The sequence below is a fragment of the Homarus americanus genome, unplaced genomic scaffold, assembly GCF_018991925.1.
Source record: "Homarus americanus isolate GMGI-L3 unplaced genomic scaffold, GMGI_Hamer_2.0 scaffold32583, whole genome shotgun sequence".
Taxonomy (NCBI): domain Eukaryota; kingdom Metazoa; phylum Arthropoda; class Malacostraca; order Decapoda; family Nephropidae; genus Homarus; species Homarus americanus.
The window spans coordinates 36,728,322-36,742,178 of record NW_024713129.1 but is presented as its reverse complement, the minus strand read 5'-3'; the positions used below and the strand labels follow the sequence as shown (position 1 = coordinate 36,742,178).

The window sequence follows — 13,857 nt, the reverse complement described above, 5'->3', positions numbered from 1 at the left end:
TTGGGTGACACACCATCAACACAGCCACTTCCGACTATAATAATTCCACTAAACAACAGTAATACCAACTTAGCATCGAATTTTTTCAAGTCATCAACAGTTTAGCCAACCCCCCTTCCTCACATATACAACAACATTATTACCAAATCTGTCAACTATCCTTTCCACTCCTTCTCGCGCCTGCATCATCAGTGTGCCATATCCGGATATAATCCTACCAAACACTGACTTAATAACAATATTACCATTGTTGACAACCTTCAACCATATCATCAGTGTGAGCAGATGACCCCAACACACACACACCAAACACCAGTATTACCACACCTGTTGACAAACCTTTCATCCACCCCACCGACTCTTCCCTTGCCTCCCTCTCTCCCTCCCTCCCTTCCACCCTCCTATCATGTTAATCACTGGTGCAGGACGGTTACAATCACCAATCAGTGAACCATATTTGTCAACTCCTCGATCTAACTGATGAGAAACACCTAATCACAACAGAGGGATGATTAGGACGGCACAGATTAATCCCAATCTCTGGTCTACTTCAACTTAAATCCTTAACAAACACTCTGTTTCTGTATACCTAATATCTTGGTGGTGAGGGATTGGGTAAGGGATTGGGTGAGGGATTATAAGGGATTGGGTAAGGGATTGGGTAAGGGATTGGGGAAGGGATTGGAAGAGCGACTGGAAGAGAAGTGAATGTTCCAATATTTAAAACGAATCAGTGTGAGAGATTGGGTAAGTGATACACGTATGGGTGATTGTGATGGCTGTTCTTGGAGTTACACGGATTAGCAAATAATTTCTCTGAAATAACCTGATAAATGAATGTTTTATTAATTGTTGCTGTTGCAGGAACTGAGGCGCTGGCAGTGCAAGCACCACAATAAAACAACAACAAGAACATCAAAAACACATGCGATAACAGGTTGTTGTTGTTGTTGTTGTTGTTGTTGTGTGTACAACTACTGTACGTGGACTGGCCATGCGTAAAGTTTTCAAGTGCCTTGAAAACTTTCACCAACGTAGTCTACGTTCCATCCTCCGAGTTCGCTGGGAAGACAAGAGAACAATTAATATCAGTATTCTCGCTGACACCATCTGTAGGAGCATCGAAGCTACCATTATCCATGAAGAACTTCGCTGGATTGGCCATATTACCCGCGTGGACGACAGTAGGCTGCCAAAGCAGCTACTTTACAGTCACCTAACGACTGGTAAACGTAACGCTGGATGGCAACAGAAAAGGTATAAGGATAGTCTTAAGACAAACCTGAAAAAGTGGCAAATCGACCCCTTCACCTGGGAGACGATCACCCCACATCGTAACGCTTGGAGGAGCACCACACGAGAAGATACCAATACTTTTTGAGATAACCCGATTGTATACCGAGACAGACAATGCCAGCGCCGGAAAGACGCTGCCGCCGCTCCTCCCATACTAGATGTAGTCCTCCACACGTGCAACATCTGTGGACGGCCCTGTCGGTCGCGTATCCGTCTCTCGAGTCACCTCAGAGCTCACCAACGAAGGTACATCCCTTATAACTCATATCATTTTATCATAGCTGGATGATAGTCATACTCGATTCCGAATGACAGCAAAATAATAAGTAGTAGAAGTAGCGTCTATATGTATGATGTAGAGAGCACTTTTTTTTCTATATTAACACACACACACACACACACACACACACACACACGCCTCTACAGAAAACGGTAGGTGGAGGCGGGAAGACTCCAGGTAAGTTATAATCATTACCTGGGAGACTAATAACGCGGACCTTCTCCTAATTTTAGAATTTCAATAAACAATTATTGCCAGACTTGTGACAATATAACTACATGTCTTAAATCGATTGTCATTACCACCTAACATCGTGTGTGTGTGTGTGTGTGTGTGTGTGTGTGTGTGTGTGTGTGTGGCCAACAAGACAGATAAAGATACACATACAAGATTCCTACCTGCCTGGTGATCCTTACAGGTGATCCTTACAGATGATCCTTACTTTGATCCACAGATGATACTTGATCCTACAGGTGATCCACAGGTGATCCTTACAGGTGATCCTTACAGGTGATCCTTACAGGTGATCCTTACAGATGATCCTTACAGGTGATCCTTACAGGTGATCCTACTGAGATCCTTACAGGTGATCCTTACAGGTGATCAGTGATCCTTACAGATGATCCTACTGAGATACAGTGATCCTTATGATCCTTACAGGTGATCCTAAGATGATCCTACTTGATCCTTACAGGTGATCCTTACAGGTGATCCTTACAGGTGATCCTACTGGTGATCCTTACAGGTGATCCTCTAAGGTGATCCTTACAGGTGATCCTTACAGATGATCCTTACTTGATCCTTACAGGTGATCCTACTGGTGATCCTTACAGGTGATCCTACTGGTGATCCTTACTGGTGATCCTTACTGGTGATCCTCAGGTGATCCTACAGGTGATCCTACAGAGACCCATCCAGGATCCTCAGTGACTACAGGATCCTACGGTGATCTGTGATCCTACGGTGATCTAACAAGATCCGACACCACCTACAGATGATCCTTACTTTGATCCTACTGGTGATCCTTACAGGTGATCCTCGGTGATCCCCAACTACGGATCCTACTGGTGATCCTACTGGTGATCCTTACAGATGATCCTACTGGTGATCCTTACAGGTGATCCTTACGTGACAGTGATCCTTACAGGTGATCCTTACAGGTGATCCCACAGGTGATCCTTACTGGAGATCCTTACAGGTGATCCTTACTGAGATCCATGGATCCTTACAGGTGATCCCAGGTGATCCTACTGGTGATCCTTACTGGTGATCCTTACTGAGATCCTTACTGGTGATCCTTACTGGATCGATCTACAGGTGATCCTTACTGATGATCCTTACTGGTGATCCTTACTGGTGATTCTTACTGGTGATCCTTACTGGTGATCCCAGGTGATCCTACTGGTGATTTACTGAGATCCTTACTGGTGATCCTTACTGGTGATCCTACTGGTGATCCTTACTGGAGATCCTTACTGGTGATCCTACAGGTGATCCACTGGTGATCTACTGAGATCCTTACTGGTGATCCCACTGGAGATCCTGGTGATCCTACAGGTGATCCTACAGGTGATCCTACTGGTGATCCTACTGGTGATCCTTACTGGTGATCCTTACAGGTGATCCCAGGTGATCCTACTGGTGATCCTACTGGGATCCCACTGGGATCCTACTGGTGATCCTACTGGTGATCCTTACTGGTGATCCTACTGGAGATCCTTACTGGTGATCCTACTGAATCCCAGGTGATCCTTACTGGTGATCCTTACAGGATCCTTACAGGTGATCCTACTGGTGATCCTACTGGTGATCCTTACTGGTGATCCTACTGAAACCTACAGGGATCCTACTGGTGATCCTTACAGGTGATCCTTACAGGTGATCCTTACTGGTGATCCTTACTGGTGATCCTTACTGGTGATCCTTACTGAGATCCTTACTGTGATCCTTACTGGAGATCCTTATTGGTGATCCTTACAGGTGATCCTTACAGGTGATCCCTACTGGTGATCCTTACTGGTGATCCTTACTGGTGATCCTTACTGGTGATCCTTACTGATCCACAGGGATCCCATGGTGATCCCATGGTGATCCTTACTGGTGATCCTTACAGCTGATCCTACTGGTGATTCTACGAGATCCTTACTGAGATCCTATTGGTGAGCCTTACAGGTGATCCTTACTGGTGATCCTTACTGGTGATCCTTACTGGTAACCTGATCCTTACTGGTGATCCTTACAGGTGATCCTTACTGGTGATCTACAGATCCTTACTGGAGATCCTTATTGGTGAGCCTTACAGGTGATCCTTACTGGTGATCCTTACTGGTGATCCTTACTGGTGATCCTTACAGGTGATCCTTACTGGTGATTCTTACTGGTGATCCTTACTGGAGATCCTTATTGGTGAGCCTTACAGGTGATCCTTACTGGTGATCCTTACTGGTGATTCTTACTGGAGATCCTTACTGGAGATCCTTATTGGTGATCCTTACAGGTGATCCTTACTGGTGATCCTTACAGTGTGATCCTATTGATCCTTACTGGTGATCCTTACTGGAGATCCCAAGATCCTTATTGGTGAGAGAGAGCACGGCGGTCGAGTGGATACAGAGCCTGCATTCTTTTCCATGGGACGGTGGTTCGATTCCCGGGAGCTCCCAGTTCACTCAACTGTAAATGGGTACCTAAGTTTACAATTTAGAAAAGTGAATATGGTAAGGTGCAGAACCGGCCATGCTTCCTCGTTGTGTACACAAGGCTTGGTATACAGTGTGCTGTATCCACACTGTCTCTAACGGGTAGTCAAGCCTATTGGACCCACTTTCACTTTTCACTACTAGTGAGATTCCTTCTCGTGAGCCTTGTTCTTTCACCAGTGATAACAAAAAGTAACGTTCATCAGCTAAAATAAAAAGTAACGTTCATCAGCTAAAATAAAAAGTAACGTTCATCACAAAAGTAACGTTCATCAGCTATAACAAAAAACAACGTTCCCTAATTTAACAAAAAGTTCTCCAGCTATTATGAAAAACAACTCGTGCATATATCACCACAGCACATAGAAGAGTCCAGGGAATGTTGTCGGAAACTGCACATGGTGTCTGATTTGTGGCTGTGTTAGTTCGGCAGTTCCTTCCCTTTCACTGAAACCTTACCAAACCTAACCTAAGACAACCTACCTTAACCTAACGCTAACCTAACGTTAACCTTCCTTGTTCTAACCTAAATCTAATATACCTTTCCCTAACCTAACTTAACTAACTAGCCTCAGTCTAACCTAACCAAACCTACTTTAACCTAACCTAATAGAACCTAACCTACCCTAACCTAACACTAACCTATCTTACCTTACCATAACCTAATCGAACCAACCTAACCACCCAAGGTGTCTAATCTTCAGGTGAAATAAGCTAGGTCGGGGTCTGGCGAGTTGTGTCAATCTAGTTCAAGGTCACTCTAGCAGATTCGGCAGGTGGTGGTAGTGGAGTGTTCCCTAGGTGGTGGTGGTAGAGAGGTTCCGTAAGTTGTAGTGGAGCGGGTTCCCCAGGTGGCGGTAGTGGTGGAGAGGTTTCCCAGGCGGTAGTGGTGGTAGAGAGGTTCCACAGGTCGTAGCGGTGGTGATGTCACCTTCGTTGGTGAGCTCTGAGGTGACCTGCGAGGCCGATACGGGACCGGCAGGGCCGTCTACAGATGTAGCACGTGTGGAGGGCTACATCTAGTGGGAGGGCGGGATCGTCTTTACTGCGCTGGCGCTTGTCTGCCTCAGTATGCAGTCGGGCTAACTCGAAAGTATTGACACCTTCCTGTGTGGTGCTCCTCCAAACGTTACGGTGTGTGATGATCGTCTCCCAGGCGAGGGGATTGATTTAGCACTTTTCAGGGTTTTTTAAGACAATCCTCATACCTTTTCCAATGTCTGCCATTGTTACGTTTACCATCTGGTGGCTGTAAAGTAGCTGTTTTGGCAGTCTCCTGTCGACCATGCAAGTAACATGGCCAGTCCAGCGTAGTTGTTCATGGATAATGGTAGCCTCGACGCTGCTACAATTGGAGTCAGCGAGAATATTGGCATTTGTTTTCTTATCTTCCCAGTGAACTCGGAGAATATAACGTATACTACTTTGGTGAAAGTTTTCAAGTGTCTTGAGGTGCCCTACAACTGACGACACGGGTTCGGAGTGTGCCAAAGGCTTGAGATGCACATCTGATCCGATGTTGAATCTCTTCATCGATGTACGTGCTGGTGGACAGGTGGGATCCATGGCACCGAGAGTGGGTAACATGGTACCGTTAACCTGGATGGATGGTGGAGGTGTGTCTGAACCAGGGGCAGGCTGAAAAAGAATCCGAAGTTTTACGTATATTGACCTCAAGGCTGAAGTGTGTATACGCATCTGCGCATGTGTTCAGGATCTCCTGTAGGTCGCGTTCAGTATGAGCGAAGAGGGTGAGATCGTCTGCATACTGGAGTCGCCTTATGTTGAAAAGTTCCTTCATCCGGAACTGGGTGTCCACCCCGCTGGCTAAATTGGTGCTGGCATTGGTAAGGAAGGCAGCCAAGAAAATGGAAAAGAGAGTTGGTGCCAAGCCATACATCCTTGTTTTACCCCCGTTTGGATGGGGAAGACCATAAAAGGTTGTATAGTTTGTTTTTGCTTTGATCTGTTATTATGAATATGTTTTTGACCACATTAGGATGACCTTGACGGGTGTGGTTGCCCAGTCAGGTGGTTTTTTAGGCAGTCTATGTTTAGGGCACATAGCCCCCTCCCAATGTGGGGTGAGTAGAGTGGCTTCTGGAAAGGGCTGCTCAGTCGCTCAGACAGGACCGGAATGCACTGCTGCCTAGATCCCAGTGCATAAACGACCATTTATCCATGCCGCCCATGCGCAGAGTTGTGACTAGAGATTCCCGGTGGTCATCTCTGCCTGTCCCTGTCGCCACTTGTTTGTCACCATAGGACTGTTGGGGGTATAGGGGTCCTTATGATGATGAATAGTACGATCAGCTGGGTGATTGCAGCATAGAGTTGATTTTATGTGGTGAGGAAGGAGCACAGGGTGCAACCACACATCTTGGCTCTCCCTTTTCTTGATCCAGTAGTGCAGGTAGCTGCAATGACTGGGGAGGAGTTTTGCAATGGACTGCCGATAGCCCAGTTTGTTGAGTTTATCCTTAGTAGCCTGTTCATCTTGCATTGCTTTCATCCGCTGGTGTATTTGTTGGGTTTTCGTGGTGGTTACCTATCCTGCCGTTGGGATCTTAGTGGAGCTCTGTAAGCATGTCTGCTTGATGCGGGGCTCCACCTCAGATTTTTCGTTCGGGGTTTACTCCCGTAGCCTTATACCTCCCAAGGATAATCTGCAAGGCAGCGGGGCAGTGCTTGGTAGGCGCCAGGGAGTGTCCACATGCCAGTGGGCCTATGCGCCATCCTTTTGGGGCCCACTGCTGCTCCGAGATCCCCTGGTGGTGTAGACTGGGGCCACGAGGCACCCAGTTACCGTGTATTGCCACGAGGAGGCACAGCAGGAGTCTTGATGGTAAAAAGGCTGTGTGCTGACAGGGAAGACTTATGCAAGGCTGCTTCCCTGTTCACCACAAGGGTGAGCCAGCGGTGGTACCTGAAAGCAAGAGGAAGGAAACAGTGTTTGCACCTTAGAACTAACATGATGCTGCCACTGATGCATTACACCACCCAGTGCACACACACACACACACATACACACACACAGTATAAGGTAATCACATCAAGGAGTCACAATCCACGAGGGCCCACTGAATTGTATATAACAACATAACCCTCACAAACACCTTCAGCCAGAACCCAAATTTCATGAATGAAGCTTACCGCTGTGACCTCACCCACGCTCCACCTGATAGCTCTCTCCCTCGCTCCCATTGGTCGAGGGGAGAGTGTCATACATGTTTTGGTTAGATTTTCGAAGCCTGGGTGATGTTTCGTGGCGGGTGGAAGGTCGAGGAAGACTCGCTTTTGTTGACTTTAGCGGTCTGGTTGGGTGTTGTGGAGGTGCGTGACGTGAGGAGAGTGTTTGAGGGCGATATAGGTGTTGATAAGGCAAATTATTAGGCGGTAACTATTAACGGCCGGGGAGAAGGTGAGGAGGTGCTTAGCTCCACCTTCACGCCACGTGCTGCTGCTTCGCTCTCCCATCTCCTCACCTGCTGACCGCTCGTAGAAAGGTGGACGAGCAAGTTTTATAAATGTTGTATCGTTACCAAGACATATAAAAATACAAAAGTTTGTGCTTGAATTTTCGACTGCTAACTTTGCTGTTGTTTCTCAGTGACTTTATAAATAATAATAAAAGCTCGCACACACGAGTACTTCACCAGCCTGGTTCGTGTGGCAGCAAAGGCCAAGGCTTAACGGTGCTGTGTCGACCATATACCCATAAGTAAGAGAAACACCCACAACCACTTAACAGAGCAAAATTCCTGCGAAGAAAAATAAAATAATCACATATATAAATATTACACAGAGGAAAATTAGTGAGTCTTATTAGAGACAGGAAGAAGTTTATAAAGCTGTGGGTGAGTTAAGAGGAGGTGAAGACATACACACACACACTGCAGAGGTCGGTGGTCCTCGACGCAGACGGTGGCGCAGGAGGAGCGTCCCCCCACACACTTTCAGCCACACCGGCCGCGGGCACAATGGTGTACCGCCCGTCGTCGCTCTTACCATTGTTACTCCTGTCCACTGAACTCCTCTCACCAAGTTATTATTTCCTCTCCCCGTCTACCCTCTATCCCTGCTCTCCCTCTCACAACTAATATACGAATAAAAGTTTAACCAACACATTCACGAAGCGAGGATTAAACGCGGTAGCCTCAACAACATTCACACTCAAGTTCTTACTCTTAACTTTGACAAAAAGAACTAGAACGATCATAGTTTCTGGTAGCAGGACGATTAAGTTTTATATAAAATAACAAGAGAGAGAAAGAAGAAGAGAAAGAGAAACAGAGGGGCATTGTTGTTGTTGTGGTAATCACTTGTGGAGGTGACTGTCCACCCCCCACCACCACCACCACTACCCGGTGCCATGATGAAGGCCCTACAGCTAAGGAAGTGTGTTCTACTGGCTCTCACACTCCTCATACCCGCCTCACAAGGTAAGTACTCACACACTCCTTCCTCATAAACTATAACCAGACGTGTTTATAAAGGTAACTCACACACTGTCAGTGTTGTAACTCATAACTGTCAGAGTGCCGTACTTAATCGTAACTCACAAACTATCAGGGATGTAACTCACAGTTAGCACTGTAACTTACAAACTGTCAGACCTGTAACTCACAAGGTATCAGGGCTGTAACTCACAAACGACCAGATCTGTAACTCACAAACTGTTATTACTGTAACTCACAAACTGTTATTACTGTAACTCACAAACTGTCAGGGCTGTAACCCATAAACTGTCAGGATTGTAACTCACAAACTGTCAAAATTGTAATTCACAGTCAGGGTTGTAACTCACAAACAGTCAGGGTTATAACTCACAAACTGTCAAAATTGTAATTCACAGTCAGGGCTGCCGTGCCTAATGGTAACTCACAAACTGTCAGGGCTGTAACTCACAAACTTTCAGGGCTGTAACCCATATACTGTCAGGATTGTGACTCACAAACTGTCAGCATTGTAACTCACAAACTGTCAAAATTTTAACTCACTGTCAAGGCTGTAACTCATAAACATCGACTGAACTCAAACAGTCATGGTATAGTTGGTGTTTTTTGGTACTCTTAAAATCACCGAAGCGTTTGTCCGTACTCAACGACAATCTTGAGTACGTACAGTGCGTCAATGTACTCTAAACAATCAGAACTCATATCATGTAATCACAGATAATCGGGACTCTTATCATATATTCACAAACAATAAGGACTAATCATGTACTCAAAGACAACCAGGACTCATATCATGTACTCAAAGACAACCAGGACTAAAAAAATTAGCTCACCCATAAAAAACACAGTATTACATTATCTATCTATCTATCTATCTATCTATCTATCTATTATCACAAATAACATCAATTTCAATTTCGACCGACACTTAATTTCTATCACAACAAGTTTCGGATTTGTTCCATCGAGGAATTTTGAGTACAGTTCATGTCACCTGTGAATAGCACCCCCCTCCACTCCCCCAGCTTATTTAATTTTAGGATTAGACCCTAGCTTATTTCTCCTTAGTGCAAATCTGACCTCCCAAGTAGTGTTAGGGGGCTAATCCTCAGGTGAAATAAACTAGAGGGGCTAATGAGGTGAATTAATGTAGGGGCTAATCCTCAGGTGAAATAAACTAGATGTGGGGGTAATGTTTTTTTTTTCTACAATTTCGAAGACTTCAGAAGAATATGAAATGGCAAAATAATAATTACAGCGCGTTATGAGATATGTAATGGAAGCTACATAACGTGTGGTAATAATCATAATGAGTCTCCCAAAAATGAGAAATTATTAGTTAGAAATAATTCCCAATACCGATTATTTTTTTCTTCTCTCTCTCTGCACTCTTACGTGTATTGATGGTAGTGAGAGGAGGGAGGGCGGTAATTAGTAGTCTGTAAACGAAGTGACGATGCCTCTCTCCTGATGGTAATAATCAACTTTTAATTTGCCAATCATTTGTCAGAAGTTTAAATTATCCCAAGATAATTAACCCTTAAATTTCGGTGGAAAATTGCAACTTTCTGTGGCCATATTTAGCGAGCGTGAAACTTTGGGTGACATTAAAAATTGGGAAACAAGTTAGAATTATGAGGTAAAGAGTATCTGTAACACGGTACCTTGTTGTATGGGTTTGATGTGAAGGGGTGATGGAGTGAAGAGATGATGGTGGGGAGATGATGATGGTGGGGAGAGGTGATGAAGGGGTGATGGAGGAAGAGATGATGGAGGAAGAGATGATGGTGGGGAGAGGTGATGAAGGGGTGATGGAGGAAGAGATGATGGTGGGGAGGTGATGAAGGGGTGATGGTGAAGGGGTGATGGAGGAAGAGATGATGGTGGGGAGGTGATGAAGGGGTGATGGAGGGAAGAGATGATGGTGGGGGGGGTGATGAAGGGGTGATGGTGAAGGGGTGATGGAAGAAATGATGGTGGGGAGGGTGATGAAGGGGTGATGGTGAAGGGGTGATGGAAGGAAGAATTGATGGTGGGGAGGGGTGATGAAGGGGTGATGGTGAAGAAGGTGATGGTCAGGGGTGATGGTGAAGGGGTGATGGAAGGAAGAATTGATGGTGTGGAGGGGTGATGCAGGGGTGGGGAGAAGAGGGATGATGGTGGGAAGGGGTGAGAGGGAAGGGGTGGTGGAGGGAAGGGTAGAACGAGAGGAGAAGAGAGGAGGGTGATATAAAAAGTTCCTCAAGGTAGCCAGGGAAAGGGGTGAGGATAGGAGGATGGGGGTGGGGGGAGGGTAATGTAGGGCGGTATACGGGGTGCATAAAAATAAGCAGTATTCACCCTTCTCTCTTCCTCCCTCCCTGCTGCCCTCACACCGTCCCTACTGCCCTCACCATCCTTAATGCCTCACACCGTCCTACCTCTCACCGTCCTAATGCCCTCACCGTCCCTACTGCCCTCACACCGTCCCTAATGCCCCCACACCGTCCCTACTGCTCTCACACCGTCCCACTGCCCCCTCACACCGTCCTTAATGCCCTCACACCGTCCCTACTGCCCTCACACCGTCCCCACTCTCCCTCACACCGTCCCTAATGCCCCCACACCGTCCCACTGCCCCCACACCGTCCCTACTGCCCCCACACCATCCACTGCCCCCACACCGTCCCACTTCCCCACACCATCCGTACTGCCCTCACACCGTCCCTACTGCCCCCACACCGTCCCCACTGCCCCTCACACCGTCCCATGCCCTCACACCGTCCCTACTGCTCTCACACCGTCCCTACTGCCCCTCACACCGTCCTAATGCCCTCACACCGCCCCTACTGCCCTCACACCATCCCCTACCCCTCACACCATCCGTACTGCCCTCACACCGTCCCATGCCCCCACACCGCCCCTACTGCCTCTACACTGTCCCACGCCCCCACCGTCCCTACTGCTCTGCACACCGTCCCTACTGCCCTCACACCGTCCCTACTGCCTTCACAGTCCCCACTGCCCCACACCGTCCTAATGCCCCTCACACCGCCCCACTGCCCTCACACCATCCCTGCTGCTCACACCGTCCCTACTGCCCCCACACCGTCCCATGCCCCCCACACCGCCCCTACTGCCCTCACACCTTCCCTACTGCCCCCCCACACCATCCGTACTGCCCCTCACACCGTCCTTAATGCCCCTCACACCGTCCTAATGCCCCCTCCCTCACGCCGTCCCCTACTGCCCTCACACACCGTCCCTACTGCTCTGCATCCTGTCCCTATTGCCTCACACCGTCCTGAGTGCCCTCACACCGTCCCTGCTGCCCCTCACACCGTCCCTGCTGCCCTCACACCGTCCCTGCTGCCCTCCACACCGTCCCTACTGCCCCCACACCGTCCTTGCTGCCCCTCACACCTCCGCACTGCCCCTCACACCGTCCCTACTGCCTCCACACCGTCCCTATTGCCCTCACACCGTCCTGAGTGCCCTCACACCGTCCCTGCTGCCCCCCACACCGTCCCTGCTGCCCCCCCACACCGTCCTCTGTCCCTCACACCGTCCCCTACTGCCCCTCACACACCGTCCATGCTCCCCACACCGTTGTTACCCTCACACCGTCCTCCCTTGCTGCCTCACACCGTCCCTGCTGCCCCTCACACCGTCCCTGCTGCCCTCACACCGTCCCCTGCTGCCCTCACACCGTCCCTACTGCCCTCACACCTCCCTTGCTGCCCTCACACCGTTGCATGCCCTCACACCGTCCCTGCTGCCCCTCACGCCGTCCCTGCTGCCCTCACACACCGTCCCTGCTGCCCTCCACACCGTCCCTGCTGCCTCCACACTGTCCCTGCTGCCCCCACACCGTCCCTGCTGCCCTCACACCGTCCCTGCTGCCCTCACACCGTCCCTACTGCCCCTCACACCGTCCCAACTGCCCCCCACACCGTCCCCTGCTGCCCCCCACACCGTCCCTACTGCCCTCACACCGTCCCTGCTGCCCTCACACTGTCCCTGCTGCCCCCACACCGTCCCTGCTGCCCTCCACACTGTTCCTACTCACCCCACACCGTCCCTGCTGCCCCCACACCGTCCCTGCTGCCCTCCACACCGTCCCTGCTGCCTCACACCGTCCCTGCTGCCCTCCACACTGCTCCCTACTCACCCCACACCGTCCCTGCTGCCCCCACACACCGTCCCTGCTGCCCCCTCACACCGTCCCTGCTGCCCTCACACCGTCTCTGCCGCCTCACACCGTCCCTGCTGCCCTCCACACACGTCCCTGCTGCCCCCTCCACACCGTCCCCTGCCCTCACACCGTCCCTACTGCCCTCACACCGTCCCTGCTGCCCCACACCGTCCCCGGCCTCCACACCGTTCTACTACCCTCCACAGTAGCCAACCATAACTGCTGGGTCACCCCGTGGCCTCGTGGACCTCCTCCTCCTCCTCTCTACCTCACTATATTTTCTTATTTAATGAAGAACTTGCCATATTATTTACGCTGACAGCACCTCAGCTCTCCTCCCCCACACCGGTATTGATTAGCCATAGTCAAGCCGTATAATGAATAGAAAAGCTCTATTACTGGCTAGAGCCGCTACTAGTAATAATTAACTACATCATTATAGCAGACGAGGAAGCTTTGTAGAGCAGAAAGCTGCCCATCCCTGTTAGATAATTAAAAACGTGTTAATGACAGGTAGATGTGGGAGGGAGGCGAGGGTACAGGTGGATGAGGGAGGGTGAGGTACAGGTGGATGAGTTAGGCGGAAGGTACAGGTGGATGAGTGAGGAGGGTACAGGTGGATGAGAGAGGCAGAGGGCAGGCGGATGAAGGAGTAAGGGTACAGGTGGATGAAGGAGGGAGGGTACAGGTGATTAAGGGAGGATGGTACAGGTGGATGAGGGAGATGATGGCACAGGTGGATGAAGGAGGTAAGGGTACAGGTGGATGAGTTAGGCAGTGAATAGGTGGATGAGTGAATGAGGGAAGTACGTTACAGATACCATGAGAGAAACACGTCACATGTTATTATTGAAGGTATACGATAACGAGTACCTTACCGACGACCTTCTGCCAGCTGCCACTGTCAACAAATCATCACAAGAGAGCGTAAGAGAATAATAAAGAATAAAT

The 13,857-nt window shown here is 48.9% G+C and overlaps 1 protein-coding gene across 1 annotated transcript; it reads left to right on the top strand.

Annotated features, from left to right (window-relative positions):
* Positions 1–11,480: 11,480 nt before the first annotated feature.
* LOC121870814 (proline-rich extensin-like protein EPR1) lies at positions 11,481–13,115 on the top strand. Its single transcript, XM_042372787.1, has one exon. The coding sequence runs from the start codon at positions 11,481–11,483 to the stop codon at positions 13,113–13,115; it is 1,635 nt and encodes a 544-aa protein (XP_042228721.1).
* Positions 13,116–13,857: the final 742 nt, after the last annotated feature.

Coding starts and splice junctions, on each gene's coding strand:
- LOC121870814 (XM_042372787.1), top strand. CDS start 11,481: ATGCCCTCACACCGTCCCTACTGCTCTCACACCGTCCCTACTGCCCCT.